Source organism: Lycorma delicatula, chromosome 1 (genome assembly GCF_047948215.1).
Source record: "Lycorma delicatula isolate Av1 chromosome 1, ASM4794821v1, whole genome shotgun sequence".
NCBI lineage: Eukaryota > Metazoa > Arthropoda > Insecta > Hemiptera > Fulgoridae > Lycorma > Lycorma delicatula.
Window position 1 is genome coordinate 223741474 of NC_134455.1, and position 21646 is coordinate 223763119.

At 30.9% G+C, this 21646-nt stretch overlaps 1 protein-coding gene across 6 annotated transcripts in view; it reads right to left on the reverse strand.

Annotated features, from left to right (window-relative positions):
• conu (Rho GTPase-activating protein conundrum) overlaps positions 1-21646 on the reverse strand; it is a 233453-nt gene that overhangs the window by 52177 nt on the left and 159630 nt on the right. For all 6 annotated transcript variants that reach the window (XM_075373506.1, XM_075373515.1, XM_075373478.1 and 3 more), the window contains 4 exons: positions 15053-15185; positions 8377-8627; positions 7182-7291; positions 3708-3883 (listed from right to left, as the gene is read on the reverse strand). In XM_075373506.1, the coding sequence (XP_075229621.1) occupies positions 3708-3883; positions 7182-7291; positions 8377-8627; positions 15053-15158 (643 nt within the window). In that variant the 5' untranslated portion in view covers positions 15159-15185. The remainder of the gene's footprint in view (positions 1-3707; positions 3884-7181; positions 7292-8376; positions 8628-15052; positions 15186-21646) is intronic.

Here is a 21646-nt window from a genome sequence, read left to right on the forward strand (position 1 = left end):
CTTGAGTCTTCAACTCCAAGGAGCAAATACACATATTATGTTGGATATGAATGATGAAGTTAATGCTTTCTGTGGAAAATTGAAATTGTGAAGCCGAAATTTAAAGCATAAAACTAGAAATGTTTGCAAATGTGGATGAATGTGTTAAAACTTACAAGGTTGAAGAACATCATGTGAAAGTTGTTTTTTGTAATCACTGAAAATCATTTAGCCTTGCTGGCAAAGAATTTTAAAAAGTATTATCTTGTTTCTTGGTAACAAGTTACGAGTGGGTTAGAGATCGATTTCAACATACTCCTAAAAGGGCTCTCAACTGCCGAAGAAGAAATCTTCATCGCCTTCACGGCAAGTAGCAAAATTGAGACAATTTAGTAATAAATCACTCTTTGAATTTTGGGCATGGGTGGATAAGTTTTATGCACTGAAAACAAGAGCATTTTGTATACAATTACCATTTTCAACATCCTACCTTTTCAAAACTGGATTTTCTGCAGTGGCTGCTTTGAAGACAAAATATAGATTTCAGCTAAATATAGTAAAATAACTCAGTGTCTATTTGTAATATTAAACCTTCCTTCAAAAAACTTTGCTTTGCACGACAGGCCAAGGAAATCACTAATAATTATTAAACCTGTTTTCAATTTAGTACTGATAAATTAATTATTAAATACATTGTACAGTACTGATACAATCATATTTATAAGTGTATTATAGCAGTGTAAATGTGTATTTTATTATTTATTATGTCAGAATATATTTTGTTTTGCTTTCCTTTCAGTAAATTAAAACATTTTTTTAATATTTTCTTTTCAATATGCTCACACTCCCTATTTATTGTGATCACCCCCCCCCCCCTGAAGGGCCGTGCCCCACAGGTTGAAAAACAATAGTCTAAGGCACAAATGGTTTCATAATCAAAATTAGCTGATTATAATACTGAGGTGCCTGTACCTTATTATATACCAGTACCTACAATCTACTCAAGTGAACTGATATTATAGACAGTCTATTCAAGTATTCATAGTATCAGATGGCTAACAAAAAAAAACAGCAATTTATTTAAAAATTGTAATAAATGTGTCTAAATCACCAATACACACATTGGCTTTACATAACATAAACAGCCCTAGCACTCATAGTTACAGTAATCCAATTGTAGCATATTGATTTGATCAAAATCTGAATGTCTGTAGCTATGTTTACTGCTGGATGATAGTGAAGCTGAAGAGACCGCATACCATCTATGGGTGCGGGAAGAGGTCACTCAGTTCTGCGGGGGTGCAGTGTCCTTAGAGATCACTGAGACTGAGGTGGATCATGCTATCTGTAGTTTAGGTAGGGGTAAGGCCCCAGGCTTTGATAGAATAGCGGTGGAGCTTCTTGATCACTCGGTTGGGGTGAGTGTGAGAGTTATCACATGTGTATTTCCTGTGTGTTGGAAGGAAGGGATTGTGAAATTGTTGTTTAAAGGTGGCGACAAGGATCCTGCTGTTTGTTCATCGTATACGCCTCTGACATTACTTCCAGTTATTGGCAAGGTCTTTGAAAAGGTTCTGTATCTGCATATAAATGAGAGGTTAACCTCACAAAGATTGTTGATGAGGAATCAGTATGGATTTCGTCCTAAAAAGGTACGGAGGATACCATACTCCGTGTGATAACCACGTGTGTGTGGTAACAACCAGTGGGATGAAATCTGTCCTGGGGATTTTCCTGGACATTTCTGGAGCATTCAATAATCTATGGTCGCCTTCTGCTATTTACCAACTCCAAAAAAGAATGTACTGTAAGTGAATTGCAAGTTATGCAAAGTTACTTCAGTCATCGGAATGTGCTGCTCTGTGAGGGCGGCCATGAGGTTGGCAAGACGCTGTCTAAGGAATTTCCACAGGGCAGCGTGTTGGATTCATCATTGTGAGTGGTGGAGTTTGATTCTCTCCTGCGGCTGAGGTTGCCTAGCGGGTGTTGCATTGTGGCTTATGCTGACGATGGGCTCCTGCTAGTCGATGGAAGCTCACGGAGGTAGGTTGAGCTCCAAGTCACTCAGGCTTGCAGGATGCTTGAGCTGTGGGGTCATCAACACAAGATGACATTTAGCCCAGTAAAGACCACGATAATGCTCCTCAAAGGCCGTTTGGCAGTGAGTCGGCGTGTCCATGTTTCGATGACAGGTCAGCATGAAAACTATTTTCAGATTCAAAAGTACCTTGGGGTGTTTCTTGATGAGAAACTGCAATTTAAGAAGCACCTTCAATATGTCGTGGAGAGGGCCTGCAATGCCTTCTTCAGTAATCAACGTGTGGTCAATTTTGATTGGGGTCTTAACTTTAAGACCATGACCATCCTGTATAAAGGTGTGTGCAAAGCTATTATGCTATACATGGTGCCTGTTTGGACAGATAGGCTAAAGTATAAAAGTTATGGGGACTTATTATTAAGGGCTCAACACCACTGTTAACGGTAACGGGTGGTTACCATACTATTTCACGGGAGGCAGTCTTGGTGACTGCAGGCATGAAACCAATATACTTGATTGCATCTGAGAAGGAGCAGTGGTATGCTGCTACAAAGTCCGGTGAGTTGACTTGGATAAAGTTCGAGAAATTGAACAACATGGCAACACCTTGTGGCAGGCCAGATGTGATGAGACAAATGGTGGGTGTTATACGCGTGAACTCTCTCCAAATGTTGTTGGTTGGCAGATGCCTCTTAGGTGCACCCTAATAAATATGTGATGTAATTTCTTTCCAGCCATGATGCCTTTAGAAACAGACTGCAGAAATTTGGCCTGGTATATTCTGGGGTGTGTCCTCAGTGTGGACAATTGGATGACACCTACCATGTTCTTTATGAGTGCTTGAAATATGAGTTAATTCGTACAGAGACCATCCGTCAGCTTGATCTTATCAGGTTGGCATTGGATCTCCATGTAAACTGGAGGAGCCAGGCCGAATGGGCAATAGTAGAGAGTTTTGTACTGTACTTAGCAAAGGAAAATATTGCTGAGGGGATGTACAGCTCTGCTTGGATTTTTCTTTTATTCTATTTTTGTCGATATTTTGTCTTGTAAATTATGTTTTTGTTGTTGTTCTTGTCCTTTTTTTGTTTTGTTTCAATGTTACTGTGTTGTTATTGTTCCATGTAATATTTTTATGTTTCGTGTTGTGTGTTGAACTCACTTTTACCTTATATGGGTAGGTAGTTCAATTATTTTGTTAGTTTGGTATTTTCAGTCTTGCTTAAGACTCGGTGAAATGTGTGAGATTGTTTTGAGTTCATTAATTAGTAGTACACTGATGGGAATGTCACTCATGGCATTCGCATCGGTGGCATCCTGGCCAAGGTGGACTGGAATATGTCAAAAGCCGAGGTTTTGAAGATGACCTCTGGTAAAGCCCATAAGGGCTCGGAACAGAGCAGGTGGCGGAGGGTGTCTTCCCCTATGGGGGTCAGCTCTGTTCAGTTGTAATTTTACAGTTTTTCAATTTCTGTATGATAAAAAGAAATATTGACGAAGATATCTGTCTCACAATGTCAGCCTAAAACTTAAAATCATTCAAGAAGCAGAGCTGATGGCAAACCGAGCCGCAAAAAACATATCCAATCTAAAATAAATACCTCCAATGAAAATATCATAAGAATTTTTAATTGATGAATTTCATTTGCTTGATGAACTCTTTTTCTCACATAACTTGTAATAAACTAACCAGTTTCTGAGGCAACAATATCTCCTCCAGACCGACTTGTCCTTCGAAATAAATTATGATGAGGTAAAGGAGCACTAGGAAGTCTTCTTACTTCACGGCGCGATTCATTTCGATGAACAGGAACAGAAGGAGGACCATCAAAGATTTGCACAAAACTGGGAGGGGGAGTCTCTGGTCTGAAAAATAATTTATTTTCAGAATTTGTCATTAAATAAAACATAAACTTACATGAAATAATAACAATTGTACAGATCATTCACAGCTAACTAATAAAATATTTCATAAACTTCTCAACAAAATTTCTTAAATAAGATTCTTATAAAATAATAAACAGGCATGAAACTATCTTCATAAAAAATGAACAATCAAGATTAAAAAAATTAAATAGTAAATGTAAAGTACAAAAATATGATCAATATTTGCAATAATTGCATGAGCAAGGATATAGAATCATATCATCATCACCAAGATGCTGTTTTGGTCGTTATTACACATCCACTTTTATGGCATATTTCTTACATCTAATTTTCAGAGTGAGAAGGAAAATATGATTCTGAACTGCCATTGGAAAGACCCAATAATACTATCAATTTATTTCTTATAAGTTATGAAAATGCAACTTTTATAGGACCAATGACTAAACTACATAAAACTTTGCTGAAATAAGGCAAATTTTATATCTTGTTCTTCAATCAGAAATTTTTTAAACTGATAAATTCACTGATTTTCATTAAATTAACTCCAATTAACTTATTAATTTAAGTTAATTAATTAATTTTCATAAATTTTCTTAACATATATATAAAAAAATTAATTAACCAATATGAATACGTAAAAAAATTTGAAATCCTCAAGTTTTTAATAATATCAGGTGATCAAAAACCCATAAAACTCTATATCTATACAGCTTGCACAAATCATCATTGCATTGAATCATCATCATTGCATTTCAGGCTTGGTGCCAAAATGAAGATGGTTTTAATTAATTCCAACTGATTAAAATCTGTACGCTTTATTCAAAAGAAATAAATTGCAGAAATGATTGTCTAAAATATGCTTTAAAATACTCAACTTAAAGCAAATAAACTAAAAGAAACTCAAATGAAAGTTCTTAAAAAGAATATGGTTCTTAAAAAAAATGTAATCTTTAAAATTTAAATAAAGCTCATGAAATACTTTCACTTTTACTATAAACTGATAATAGATCAGATGAAATTTTTTTTAACTGAATATTGCAATGAAAGTATTACATGAATATGACAAGAAATGCATTATCACTTAAATTCAAGTGTTGCTGCAGCAGCAGCTGCTTTACAACACAATGTTTTTTTTCTCTATTCTTGTTACACTATTGTACTGAATACACAAAACAAATGAAAATAAAAATATAATTTATGAACAACCTTATTTAAGGAACATTTTTAAAAGTATGACTCTTCTTGGCTTCTTGTACATACTAAGGACATGCTTTTTAAAGTAAGAGCTGTTTCAATTTTGCCACTGATTTATGTTTTTGAAACGTACAGTAACTGTAAAGCACATTTATTTTGTATCAGTAGCAATTATTATTTTTTGCCATTTAAAATAATAGCTTACTTCAGAGAGATTTGAAAATGATGAGGAGTTGAAAAACAAAATAATTAATTATATTAGCTCAAATTAATGGTGGGGAATGTTCTGAAAATGGAATAATAAACCTCGTAGCATGACATGAAAAACATACTTGGTAAAATTATAAGGAAAAATAATGCATACATGTAAATTTACTTTAATATAATAAATCTTTTTCTATGTTATATTGTTTTTATATCAAAACAGTCTTTACTTAAAAACATATGCTTTGTAAACAGGAGACAGCAGGCTTATCCCAGAACTGACAACAGATTTTGATGAGTGTAAACATTCTTTAATCTGCTGCAGATAATGCTTTTAAGCACATATAATTTCATTTAGAATTTCAGCTTCCATAATCAAGTAGAAAAGTAAGAAAAACAGACATTTCATACCACTAACCCCAAATATCATAAAAAAAAGATCAATTAAACCTACATGGAAAGACTTTATATAAGGAAAGACCTAATATGATGAAATACTTTCTGTGCAATATATTTTATCAATACAAAATAAATAAATTACAGAGCAAGAATGAATTAGAATTCAATTAAAAGACATAACTATGAAATTATTTATGGTACTTCTCTTGATACTGAAATAGCAGTAGACAATTATTATAAAATACACGCATTGTAAAATACAATACATTAGCTACCAACCTGCATTTACATACTAATAGAGAGAACTTATATATGAATTTTTCATTATTATTATTAATATTGTATAGATTAAATTACACACTAGGCACCTTTACCATCAGTATTTTTTTTCTAAGATTGGTAAAAATGGATGTCTTTTCCCATAAGGTATGAAATATCTGACAATGAATCTGATTCACCCACGTAAATGCAATGTGTTTCAGTTCCTACACAGAAAAATAATTTACTAACTTACTATCCCAGCACATGTCAGTGCAAGCAGTATCTTAGAAAAAACCAACATAAAGTGGTTTAAAAAGATACATTTGTAAATAACAATAGGGTTTGAGGAATTTCAATTTCTGATTTATTAATAAAAAAAAAGTCAGTGATCTTTCAATTGACCCACATTTCACCATACACACAGTAACAAAATTATTTGATTCTCAATTCTGACAAACTTTATAATTAATTGGGTTGTCTGAAAAATCAACAGGGGCAAACAAAATATAAACAGTAAATGCTAAATTTATTTAGAAGTAATATAGAATTGGAACAGAATTAAATATCCATTCTAGCTCAAGTCAATAAAAAAAAGCTGACAACATAGTTGTAGGACTTTCCCATCAGCAGCTTACACACGTATACACACATAACTTAATTTAGCACGCCAGTGCTACACTAGCACTCCTTGTGGTAATGGAGTACTATTGATGCAGCATACCCACTTAGCCACTAGTTTAAAGCATTTTTTGGGATGGAGGATTTTGGAAAATTTCTTTTGCAAATATTATTTTTTAATTATTAAGAAATGTGGCTAAGAAAAATAAGACCTTAATTAGGCAAAATCTCAAGATACTGAGGGTGACCTTGCTCTGCAGCCTTACCCCCTTGATCTTTTAAGCTGAAAATTTAATGGCATCAATGCCACATATATAGAAGTAACCTGACAAAGTTAGGTCAAAATCAGTCCAGTAGTTCTGGAGATATAAGGAATGCGACACTGAAAACACACATACACACACATGTACATATGAACATCTGGAAAATTTCCATCCGGGTTTTTGGATTCCTTAGGTGTCAAAATGTCAAGATTCGGTGGAAACCTCATATGCCCAAATTGGACCGATTACAATACTTTCCCTTCTACAACTATAGCGCTAGATGGGAAAGTAAAAATACAAATCCTATGCAATGAAAACCGTTAACAGATACTACTTACAAATGACTATCATGGAATTCATGCTGTGACCATGGCGAGGGTGGACTTGGAGGAGTAAGATCCAAAGAATCTGGAGTAGCACTTCTAGATCGTGATCCTGTACTCCAGCTCTAAAACACAAAAATAATTTATCAGTAAAAGATGTATTTATTTCTAAAAATACATTGAGTATTAGAAAATTAAAGTCAGTCTTCACATTTTTGTAATGTTACAAAGGATCAATAAGAAATTAATTATTAATATTTGTAATTAACAATTATCAAATTAATAATCAAAATATGTTAATCTTTCAAAATTAAGTTTGTTGACCTAAGCATCCTCCACTAAAATTCACTTCTATTTCGTAACCCTACAAGTAATATGTGATCAGTCAACTGTGATGATTGAAACTACTCCATGGATTTTATAATAAAAACCGTTTCTAAAACAGTCTTACAGGTACTTGCAACATCTAAAGTAGGTTCTTTTGTTTTATTAATCATGCAATACTCAGCAGCATTATGTAGCTGGAACTACTGTATGTAGTCAGTACTTCGTGGAATATTTCATAGTATAATAATGAATGTACAATGCCATTGAAAACAATAAATTTTAATAAGTCATCCAAAATATGATCCTCTCCTTAATGTTCAAAATTCTATACTACTTTTTCCATCATAATAAAATTACACAATCTTATCTAAAAATAAAATTTCACATCTGTTTATACACTATGAAAATTAATAAAACAAACATTGTTCAACTGAGAACTTTCTTTAGTAAAAATTTATTTTTTAATATCACTTCTGTGCTGAAAAAAGTAGCATTACACAAAAGAAACCTTTTTTCATTACTCACTAAATCTGAGTTACATAATAAACTCAAAATCATACATTCCACAAATAAAGTTAAAATTATTAACTATCATCAAATTTTAAATGCCACAACAGAAAAGAAAACTAACACAAACATTTCTATAAAAAAAGCAAAGTGAACAATTTCCAAATCATAACCAACAAAACCCTAAATAAACCAAAAAAAGACGACCATAGCATTTCATTTATTTAACATAATCTGTTGACTAAATTTACCAAGAACAAATATTTTAAAAAGATTCCACGATACACTATAATTTTTTTGTGTAATATTCATTTTAGAAAATATAAAGTAAATAATAATTATAAATCATACTGAAAAAAATAAATTTATAACTTACTTCAACATCCCGGAAGACTTCTCTGATATCTGGTTTCCTATGACGAGCACGCATCTGACGTCCTCGCTGTCGCAGTGTATGGTTTAAAGAGTGGACTCGGCGGCGCACTGCCTGAGCCTGAGGGCCAGACATTATGCTGACCGCCGAGCCCACTTCTGCTTCACCAATTTCCTTTCCAGCAAAGAATTTTTCAGAAAGTTGAGGCAAACCTGCCGAAACCAACCATTCTGCTTCATCCAAACCATCAATCTCTACAAAACAGAAAAGTTACAATAAATACTTAGAAAAATGATGATTTCAGAATAATTTAAAATCATATTAAAATTTAATTTTCAAAAATCTGATTTATCAGACTTGATCTCCAGAACTGGTTTGGATTATCAGAAAATTTTGATCAAGTGCTTTTCTTTTTCATGAATCATATTAACAAACCATTATAAGGATAACATCATAGAAAATTACTTATAGAAATTTCTTAGATACTATAAACTAAATAAAACTAGTTCAGGTCTTATAAGAGTGCTCAGATAAAAAACAAAGTTGAGTTATTCATAAAAATTTGTTTTTTTTATTTATTATTTTATTTATTTGATATTTTGACCCAATTAGAACCATCAAGTTTGTGTTTCTCAAGTACACTGCTAATAGAAGTTATTCCAATTTATTAAAGGATATTTATTGCTCAGAAAGCATGTAAAATATTCTGAATTAAAAATTCATTTGACTTAAGTATAAGCAAGAATATTTTTCGTTTGCCTGTTTAGCCTCTGGGAATTACCATTCAGGTATTAGTTCAGAGGATGAATGAGGATGACATGTATGAGTGTAAATGAAGTGTAGCCTTGTACAGTCTCAGTTCGACCATCCCTGAGATGTGAAACTCAATCATCAAAGAACACCGGTATCCATGATCTAGTATTCAAATCTGTATAGACGTAACTGCCTTTACTAGGACTTGGACATTGGAACTCTCGACTTCCAAAACAGCTGATTTGGGAAGATGTATTCACCATTAGACCAACCCAGTGAGTTATAAGCAAGAACCTAAATTTCATTATCAATTTTTATTAAATTTTCTTCTAAATGCAATAATACATCAATAGCAATAGAACCTAATAACTGATTCTAGGAAAACTTACCCTTCAAATCAGCAGTAAATCATGAAGAGAGCTCTGAATGAAAACAACCAATACTCTGTTAATTTTAAGGTTACTTTTCAAAACTAAACAAACAAATCAAAATGGATTGAACTAAACCAAAATACTAATGGATTACTTCATACAAAGTGAACTATTGTTCCAAAATGACCAAACATCTAAATACTCAAACTTTATAGCCATATCAGTTAATACATAATTTAAATTTGTAAGTCCACTGTAACAACTAAATCATACTTATTTCTTGCAGAATGCAAAAAAAAAAGTTTAGAAAAAATATGTACAAGGAAATTCTCATAACAATGTCAGTATGCATTCATTAACAAAATAACTTACACTTTGTATAAAGTTCAGTAGTATGTAATAAAAAAAAGTCATAAAATAGTGGAACTCAATAGCAATCTAAGCATCATTTGAAAGAGGAAACCTTATGACAAAAAACACTACTTAATATTTTATCAAAATTGAAAACTGATAATGATCAACAACAGATATTTGCTTCAGATATTAATTTACAACAAACTGAATGACTGGATACCAGAACTGACCACTAACATGCAATCTGTCAATAGTGTTACGTCAGGTGGCTGGTACAAGAGAGTATAAATAACCCTTATGAATTGTGACTCTTCTTTAGTTCAATAAAAACATTAGTTTTCTTTTTTACACAACTGAAATGTAAATAGACTAGAATATTGACTAATGGAATATTGAAATGGTTAAATTATCAACTTATTTTATTTTTTTATAACAGATTTTTATTTTTAAATCACAATAAAGAGTATTTTTAAGTAAGTTATACAAAAATAATCTTTAATAATGAAAAAGTAAATTACTTACAGAAATCTTTGATACAACACTGAAAACAGTATATCTTCAAGTTTGATTTACAAATGTTCAATATGTAATAAATGTTACAATACCTTTTGTAACATGGCAGATGTCCCATCTGTAATCAATTTTCTGCTCAATTCTATGGAGCACGTCTTTATCTATAGTAGCAACTGTTTGTGCAATCCGGTGCTGCAGTTCATCAACATTTCATGAAAATGGAGGAAGAAGCACTCTGTCTTTAACAATACCCCAAACAGAGTAATCCACTGGAGTTAAATCAGGCGAGCATGGTGGACAGGAAATTGTTCCACCATGTCCAATCAAAGTTGGCATTTTGCTATTGAGGTATGTAACTACTGTACAATGAGAGTGTGGCAGCACACCATCTTGCTGTAAAATGAATTCTGTGCCCACATCCTGTTGTAACCAAGGCATTACATGATAATGTTCAAGCATGTCCCAGGTATGAAATGCCAAGTTAACAGCTGGCTCAGCAAAAAAGAAAGGACAATAAATTTTGTCAGCTTACAACTTAGATGAGTCCCGTACATATTCAACTGTATGATGTGGATTCCGTTCATCCCATATCCAAACACTATGTTGATTCACTTTACTGGTGGTATGGAAGGTTGCTTCATCACTGAACACAATTTTATTAAAATAATTTTATCTTCAGTCTCAATTTTGTTTAACATGTTTACACAAAATTCAGTTCATTTTTCTTTATTACCATCACTCAAAGATTGTATCAGTTGTAATTTTTTGAGTTTAAATGAGAGTCGATTACGCAATACCCTCCATACTATAACCCTAGGAATATTCAATTCTAAGCTGGTGCATCCTGTTGATTTACCTGGGCTACAAAGGAATGTATGCTGCAGTTGTTTGATTGCTACATCAGAAAGTTAATGTTTACTCTGATCTGGCGTCCTATGTGACACAACCTGTTTCAATGAAACGATTGTACCACGCAATAACAGACTGTCTTTGGCTTGCAATATTTAGTTATGAATTGCCTTGCAATATTTTTAGTCATGTAATGTCTATGAACAGTAATAGTAGATTTGCATTCATGATACACTGAACAATACTAAGCACGCCCTGCACTGGTATATGACTCCATAATGACTGATGGAATTACTAATTCACGCTTGCCACCTAGTGAGAATGTCAGAACTAACAGTGTAAGGCAGGAATGAACTTGAAGATATACTGCATTCAGTGATATATAAAAAAATTATGTAAGTTATTTACTTTTTTCATTATTAAAGGTTAATTTTGTACAACTAATTTAGAAATACTCTGTGAAATAAATAAACCTTTTACACTGAAGGGTAAATAATATAATACATTTTACAGGTCAGAGTAGGTAAGGATATGCTATTCCACAGATAAAAAAGAACTGTCCCAGCAATTACTTAAATGGATAATGAAAAACTATGGTAAAATCTTTATAAAAGTAGCATCACAAAATACACAATTAATTACATAATAAAAAACGGGTTAAGTCCATATTAATTATTTAATATATGAACACACAAAATAATATTAAAGTAAATATGTGAAGATACAAAACATATATAAACTATAAAGTAAATCACAATTCAGAAGGAATTAATATTTATTTTAATGAAGATTATTTGAGCCATATTTATGTACATATTGAACAGAGATGCAGAAAATTCAGGATCTATTTTAATTTCTACTATTTAAAAATGCATTAACAGTATATTATTTCTGCAACAGAAAGTATCTTAATTCTATTTTAAATAATTTGGTAGGAAATTATTTTAAATGGTTCATATAACACAATGGAAGCATAGTAAAGTCCTTTCTCTTAAGCCAAAATATTGTGTTGAGTAACAAAAAAACATCCTGGCATATGTTAAAAGCTGAGGTTTTGAAGATGACCTCCAGTAAAGCCCATAAGGGCTCAGAACAGATGGGGTGATGGAGGACGGGTCAGTAGAAAGGTGGTTGTATTGTCAGCAATATTAAAAACTTAAGATAGGAGACATTTCAAAGTCAGAAAAAGGGTTTCCGAGCCATTTAAAAAATATCCTTCCTTAGAATTTCCAATGACAATGACACCCACAACTGCTTTGCCACCTGAATTTAAATTTTCAACTTGTGGTGTGGGTACACAAGCCATGTGAGACCCAGGAACAATATGACACTCTACCAATGTCCCCTCTTGCAACCATTCACTTTCTTTTGGGCTGCTTCAAATATCAAATGTCAAACCAGTGAAAGATGTCAATGTGTAGTCCTAGCTCCTAATCTTTGCTTCAACATCGAGGAGCTGTGCAGGAAGCTTATCAATGGGGAGAGGCCATGTGGTGTCTGGTTCAAACCAATTTGGCAGGAGCGATGACGATGTCAGGGCATCCTTCCCCTGCGCAGGGGCATCCTTCCACTGCGCAGTGAATTATCATTAAATTTCTCGCTCATGAAGGTGTAAAACCGGTGGAAATTCTGCAAAGATTGATTGCAAAGTTCAGGGATCAAATATTGGCTAGGGCTTGCGTGTATGCCTGGCATAAGGAGTTCAAGGAAGGACGTCAACGGGCTGAAAGTGAGGAACCATCCTCAGACCAGCTTATGGAGAACATTCGCACAATTCGTGATCTTTTTGAAGACGATCAACATCTGACAGTTTCCAAAAAACCAGTTCCCAACCTGCATCACAGGTTGGAATAAGTTATGGAAGCTGTAAAACAATTATGAAAAAAGCCCTAGGATTCTGTAAAGTGTATGCCAGGAGAGTTCCTCGCCTTTTGACAGCAGAACACAAGTTGAGACATTTGCAGGTCTGTCAGGAGCTTTCAGCACAGTTTCCAGAAGAAGGGAATACATTTTTAAATCAAATCATCACCTGCAACAAAACCTGCTAAGTCCATCCTTACATGCCCGAATCTAAAAGCCAGCATGGAGTGGTGGAAGAAGGAGAAGGCAGCTCCCATGAAAGCCATGACTCATTTGTCAGCTGCCAAGGTGCTTACAACTGTTTTTTTTTCGACCGGCAAGGCATTTTGTACATTATTTCTTGCATGAGCATTGCACAATAAATGCTGCTTATTAGTGTGAACTTTTGAGTGAGGTAAAGGTTGCTTATTGTTCCAAAAGACATGACCAACCGATTCGAGACATTATTCTCCCCTATGAAAACGCTCAGCCCCATACTACAGCTCTAACTTGCAGAAAATTAGAGTAAATGAGATGGACTCCACTTGACCATCCTCCCTATAGCTTTGGCCTATCACTCTGCGATTTTCATCTCTTTTGGTTGCTTAAAGAAGCACTAGAAGGACGATTCCAAGACAATGCAGTAGTAGAGGATTTTGTGCACAATTAACTCCTGACACAACCCTCTTCATTTTATGATCCCAAGAACAAAAACTTGCCAATCCGCTGGGAAAACACGTTTCCAAAGCAGGAGATTACATTGAAAGGTGATTTATGCATGACTATCTGATTACACCAAATAAAACTTATTTTTAAAAAGTAAAGTCTCATTTACATTTTATATGCGCTCATATAGCAGTAGTTTTATATTACTCTCAAATATTTTGACTCTAAGAGTCTAGATACAAAACTGTCAAGTTTAATAAAATGTTAACTTAATTTCATTTTCCTTTCACATCACCATGAAAATTTATTCATTTATCTGTAAAAAATTAATTTTTTTTTTTAAATAGCAACATTGTGCTTTAGAAAGTTGTATAAAAATACATTTTAAAAGAAAATGATAAACCACACACAAAAAAAAGTTATAAAATAATTTTTTTTTTTATATTTATTTCATAATAAAATTATTTATTATTACACAAAATGTAACTGTTTGAACATCTGTTTAGGTCTTAAATAAACAAACACATAAAATGAATAGTTAGGATTATGTTTTGCATTTTCTGTCTGGTTATAGGTTTTTATTTATGTATTTTTTTTAACATGATTCTTCACATCTATGTATTATTTTAAATATGATGGCTAAATTTCAGCTTTTTTCAGTTCTAGAGTATTAAAGTTATAGGACGTACAAAAATGTAGAGTACTTTGCAACATACCAACTGTTGCAAAGTTTTGTCACATAGCACTTGTTGCAATTATTAAGTGGCCATCTCTTAACAACAACAAAATTACTTAATTTCAAAACAATATAATAACAATAAAAAAAACAAGATTTTGTAGATTATGGCCTTCCAGTAGTCTTCCAGAATAGTACCTAGAAAATTATAGACCCTATCATATACAAGATAAAATCAAACACTATTACAGTTATATACAAGACAGTTTACTATTACAGTAATATACAAATTTTTAACTCATAATATAGACAATCTACACCCAATATAAATAAATAATCAGTGTTAATATGTAATATTGAAAGTAGAGGAAAAATTACATTTTAATTGTTCAAATCAATGCTTTGATAATATAATTAATACCACACTGTGTTAAAGAAACCCACAGAATTTCTGTAATAACTTCATAATTAAAATCATGAAGTACTTAAATGTCCATCTGATAGATATAGATTTATTTCCATCAATCATCAAACTGATTCAATAATATGGATAATTAATAAAAGATATAGTAAATAAATTAAATACATACAGATGTCGACTGACATATATGTAAAATCAAACACAGTAGGCAGCATCAGAATTATAATTACTTATTACCTTCTCCACTAGGTCCATTTAATTCTTCCTGTAAATAATCATCCAAAAGTTTGGCTTCTTGGATGATACGATATTCTGCCCAATAATCTTCCAAATCTGCATCCATAACAACTTTTTATCACAGCATTACCACCTATAAAAAAAAACAATTTAATTATTAAAAAAGTTTGGTTTCATTAAGGATAGAAAAATAACAAAATTAAAAGCCAAAATGCTATCTAATTTAAATATTGCGTAAAACTAAATAAAAACCGATACTTGAATAATATTTTATTATGCAATTTAAAGACTACTATAAAGGCTTATCTGTTAAACAAATGTTTTAACAACTTTTTTTACTTGGAATTCAAAGTAAATCAAGAAACAAAATTCTTAATTCTCAGAACAAAATGTATTGAAAATACAGGATATTTATAACTTAATTATAAATAAGTAACATTTGCAGTTGCAGCTATTAAGTAAATAATATGGTAAATTGTTTTATTGTAACACTAAATCCAAAAATACTTCAAAGTTTAATCCACAAATGTTTAAATATATTTAATATTAATATGGACATCTTGCGTTAAACAGCAGATATCCAAGCAATTCCATCCCAAACACTACACATCATATCACATCTATGGTAGCAATTGATTATGTTAACCAAACCTGCAGCTTATCAAGACTTCTAGAAAGAATTGTGGCAAAACTTCACTTTTAATATAAACTACACAGAGTATCCAGAGATATTTAAAGTAGAAATTATGGTGGTCAGGCTGTCACCACTCCACTCCAAACGGTATCAAGCAGGTTCTGGTAATTAATTTCAAATATAATTGAGTCAAATAAAAGATAAGGAACAAACACCTTTAATGAACCGTAAGCACAAAACACGCACATCTTTGGTGAGTGCCACACACATTTCACTATTGCATTTAGATTGTTCATACGCCATAATCTAACATTATGGCAATTTACATTATCGCAGATGCAAAAATAAACACAATTTTAGACGAAATTTTTTACGTCTTCATTCTCACAATTATTTTTAAAAATTAATTTTTGTTTATTAGTGTCTCTTAGAATGTACAATAGTGTGTGATTTTAATTTGATAAATATTTTATCAAATATGTACAATTTAACTGTATTTCTTAAAAATTTTCACTCACTATAATGTGAAAACTTTCAGTTCTAATACATATAATTTAACATTATTTTATCATTTTGAACACAGAATTTATGGCTTTGAATTTGTTTGAAGAAAACAATTGTATAACTGCAGTTATAATGATTCTTTGTGGCGGTTTGTCATAACTGGACTTGAATTTCTTCTGATAATGACAATCACGAGTAATGAACCACAAACAAGAGTAAACATGCATTGAATATCCTCCATGATAATGAGCCAGATTTCAATGCAAATTTACACATCATACATCATCACATGATTCCATCATGAATTATTGGCAAACAAGATAGCATTAAAAATTGAAAATATATGGCATTCATTGCTATATCACAAAATAACAACAACAATAAATATAATGAAAAATTTTTAAATGTATCTTCTTTCAGTAACACTGCATTACCAGAAAGAAAAGATTTATCAAATATTTTTAATTTTTAAAATGACTCTTTTCTAATTTATTAATTCTACCTAAGTAGCAAAAATTAAGAATGTAACATGTTTCAGGAAGAACGTTTTTTAGAGTTGGTACATTAGATGCTTCACTGGGGGTGTTAATAAAGTTAAAATGATATGACATACAGCTACATAAATATGTGTTAGGTGCTAAACGAAAATTGTTGCAGGCAACCTGACAAGAAATACAAGTCACTCTTCAAACTGGCATATCCAATCTTAGGATAACAATACCCCATGCCAGGTTTAATAATGAAAATTATTAGTGACCCGTAATTATCCTTATCACTTTCCCATAATAGTAAGTTTCTTATCGTCTTCTTCAATGCACCAACACGCTGTTCTGCATAGGCATGCCAAGCCTTATCAGAATCCAGATGTTCAGTTGTAAGTGATATCATCACTTTGTTCACCACAGGAACTGGCTATACAGACACAACATCATTACCGCCAGAGAAAAATATTCTGACAAGTGCCTCTTGTACCTCATAGCCAGCCTTAGATTCAACATATCATAAGAAATACTGAGAGAGATAATATGAAATAGGTGCTAAACGAAAATTGTTGCAGGCAACCTGACAAGAAATACAAGTCACTCCCTTTTATCAATACTGTATCCCTTTTATAAAAAAAAAGCAGTGCACTGCATCAACTTTCCCACTCACTAGAGCATTAATTCTTAAACTTTTTTGGCCACCACCCACATTGATGATCAAAATTTTTCTAGTGCTCCTAAATTTTTAAACTTGACATCTGTTAAAAATAATAATTGCAATTACTGTTTTTACGCTCTTAAAAACAGCAATTGCAATCATTGTTTTTAACATGGCATATCCTATTTCTAAGTTGAAACTTACATTTTAAATTAGAGGAATTTGTCACTAATTTTTTTTCTTTAATTTGATTGCTTTTGAAATCTGAATTATACTGTCAAAAAGTAAAGTATTCAAGCTTTATTTTTTTTTTTTAATTTGTCTCTCTATGCCTCTTGGTTGCAAGGTTAAAGTAGTTGAATGCAATCACTTTTTATCATAAAATATAGTTGTCCCTTTAATTTTTTATACTAGTGTAGTAAGTATTTAACTTTAGTTTGAAATATCATGAAAACATCATTTTTGCCATTTTTTTAATCAGCCATCGCCTTCCTAGACCACCTGAACGCCCCCGATTTTTTGTGAGCCTTCTACAACCCCCTGAAGGTCTCCAGCATCCACAAGGGGGCATTATCGCCCAGTTTGAGAATGAATGCACTAGAGGATATTGCTGTAGATAAAAATTTAATAATTTGACATATTATAAATGTTTAACACTAAGAATTATAGACAAAATCTTATATTCTGTGATCTTCCAGAAAAACAAAAAAATTAAGGCAAAATGTAAGAACGTCTAATGTTTAATGCTAAGGTGGAATTCATTATAGTTATGAAAGCAAAAAAAAATGAATTTAACACCAACAGGGCCAGTAAGTAAAAAAATAAAAACTACATAAAAAAATTTAAAAAAACACCTTAAAACTTACAGAAATTTATAAAAGATTCCAAACTAATCACGTAAAAAACCAACAAAATTGAAATAAAAAAATAATCTGAAGATGAATAATGTAATTTGTTTTCTTTGATTCCCAATGAACAAACAAACAAACAATAAATTGAAAGCAGAAGTAAAATAATAATAAATAACACAAACAGAGAATATAAAAAAATTCAAAACAACAGAAAGCATGAGTAGACAGATATTTAAATTTAGGCTCAAAAAAATGAACTTCAATGTCTTACAATGTTTACAAATACTTTACAATACAATTTCACTATAAAAAGTGTAATAGTAGCATTGTTCATCTACAAATACTAATAAAGTAGCAAATGTTAGTACAAAGTCAAAACCATCAGTAATTTTCCACTCATTAATTCATTACAGTAAATAATAGAGCTGGCTATTTTTTTTTTCACAAGAATAACTAACTTAATTACATAGACAAATTAGTTAATGAATAGCTAGCTATGAGTAAAAGAATGGTTTAAATTATTCAATCCATTGATTATAACTGAAAACAGTAAATGTCCATCGATTATATTTTGTTAATTAATACTTTGTAAAGTAATTGTAATGTCAAATGAGAGTACCAATGCATAAACTAATAAGCATAGAATGTCAGGTATGCTAACTACTAAGACGGGTAATAAGAGAAGTTTGTATGATGTCTTGCTTATTATAAGTTTGATTTGTGCATGGTTATACTTATACTGAGTTACTTTAAAACTTATAATTGCCAACCTTTACGAGATGATCTTTGTCAATATTTTTATTGAAATTTCAAAAATGGTTTTAGACATAAATTTATTCAATTATGCACAAGTGATTACTCATTTATTTAGTGAGCATAAGAAGTTATCCTGTTGATATCTTGTTGAATTTGACAGCATCATTTTTCATGTAATATTTTAGGCTGCCAATTAAATATAGCCCAGAAAATTATGGCTGAGTGATTCCCTAGAAGGAAATCTTTAAATAAAAAAGAAAAATTATTATTGTTATATCAATTATATAAATATGGTTCGATGTGTACAAGGTATCAGCTATTCAACAGAAAATTTTATTTTATCGCTATTTTGTTTGTAAAACAAGTGAGTAATTTTCATAGAGAGAGCTAACTGTTAATAAATAATTTAAATTGAAAATAATATTCAAGACTGGTAATAAATTTATATTTTTGTTCTGATGAGATTTCATGCAAAACTTTTTATACAAATGGGCTTTTGACACAGTGTTTGTGTGGAATTACCTATGAAAAACACAGTCCATTTTAATCAAATAAAGAAATTATATTAAATAACTAGTCAAAAAAATTAATTCAATTGAAATTTTGGCTATATCTACATTTTTTGTTTCTAAATTTTATTATCTGAGAATAAAAAAGAATACACATTCGGCAGGGGGGCATTACTCTCATTCCCAATATAATTTACAAAACCAAGTGATGTCATAGGAAAAAATTAAACCTTTGATGAACATTTATGATTTCATTATATAAATAAACGTAACCCAGTAAACTTTGGTATTGTTACAACCAATAATAAACATCGATGTGGTATAAAAACTAACTTTCTTTTTCAAGATGCCAATTTCTTAGTATTTTTAAGTTAAGAATCACTTCTCAAGAACAGATTGTGATGTCATTTTAAATATTTCTTAATAAGTATCTGACCAACATTCATTACAAAAAAAAATTATCTTTTATTATTATATTCAAATATTAGATTTTAATTGATGCATCTGCATAATTAATGAATCTTTAATTTAAATGATTAATTATTATTATTGATATTATTATTATTAATTTAACTTATTATTTAAGTGAGATTGTCCCAGAGTTTTGTTTATTACTTTTTTGCTATTTTTTGTTATTGAAATATGGGGTAAATATTATCTAAAAGTGATAGTTTATCCAAAGTGTTCAGCTGCTGTTTGCTGTTCACACATCTTTGTTGGTCTTGACAGTGACAGTGATTTTGGTTCCCACATTCTTTCCCGTTCACACAATTTCAATTAAATTTTGTCTCATTTTATTAACTAAATGAGCAAAATATTTTTTTTTTTACTAAAATGAAAAATATTGTAATAATCTTTGTTAACTGATAAAGTGTGGGATATATACAGTATTCTATTTATAAGAATGATGAGTAGGCTTTTTTACATTTCATTCAATTAATCTGGAATATGTTATGAATAACATATTTCTATGATTTTTTTCTTTACGTTTAACAATTACTTTTATTTACAGTTGACATAAGTTTCTTTATTAATGTGAAGGGATTATATGGAGTATCCCACAAAAAGCAGGTGTATGTTTTTGATTGGGTTTAGATATTTTATATATAAATTGATTTGGCCAGAATTTTACACGTAGACAAACACAAATCATAAAAATATACCACAAAATATCAGCCTTTTATATAGCACACAAACTAACAAAAATTCAAAACATTCTGTTTGTTACAAGAAAAAACAAAAAATGAAACTGTTTGTGTCTATGTAAAATTTTGACCAAATCAGTTGGTAAATAAAATACCTAAAGTCAATTGAAGGCGTAAACCTTTTTATGGGACATGCTGTATGTATGGTATGTGTTACATTACAAAAATAAGTTAATTTTGTTAAAATTACTTATTTTCACTTATTGTTTACTTTGTTACTTTCAAGAGCTTCTTAAAATGGATTCTGATAAACGTATTTAAAAGGATTTAAACTAAATATTTACTATCTGTGTCACTTGAGTATAATGCTTTTATTATTATTATAAATAGATAACGAAATTATTGTTTTTGTTACCATATACAATTTTTTTTTTTTTTTTAATGCAAGTTATTAGTTACGTTCATGAGAAAGATTTAAATTAGATACTATTTATTTCTAATATTGATGTATTACCTACATTTGGAAGTATATGTTTATTTTTCCTAGTGTAATCAGTGTAATTAGATTTTTGTTTATTGCATATATATATATATATATAAAATGTTCCTGAAACTATTTCTTCAAATTTCTGTTTGCTATTCGTATCCAGAATTTTTCAGTTATCCTCTCTGTACTCTTTTTTACTGAAATTGCATAACAAGTATTAAAGTTAATTTAAAAAACTTATTTAATTTTATGTTATTCTTAAAAAGCAATTTTATCATTAAATTATTTGTTGAAAAATTTATTTGTTGGTATTACTCATACAATCTACAGGAATATAAAATTTTTTGTCCCTTTTAATGCTGTGAATTAAAACATGAGTATATTTACTATTACTAATTCATTTATATCCTTTACATTGTAACTATTTTTGGTTGGCTTTGTTTTTTATTAAATTAAATTCTTCATTTAGCAAAAAGTATTCATCCATTTGGTTTAGATCTTTATTGTAAAGATCTAATCATAAAGTTTTATTACTATTTTTTTTTTTGTGGTATAGATGTGTTGATTC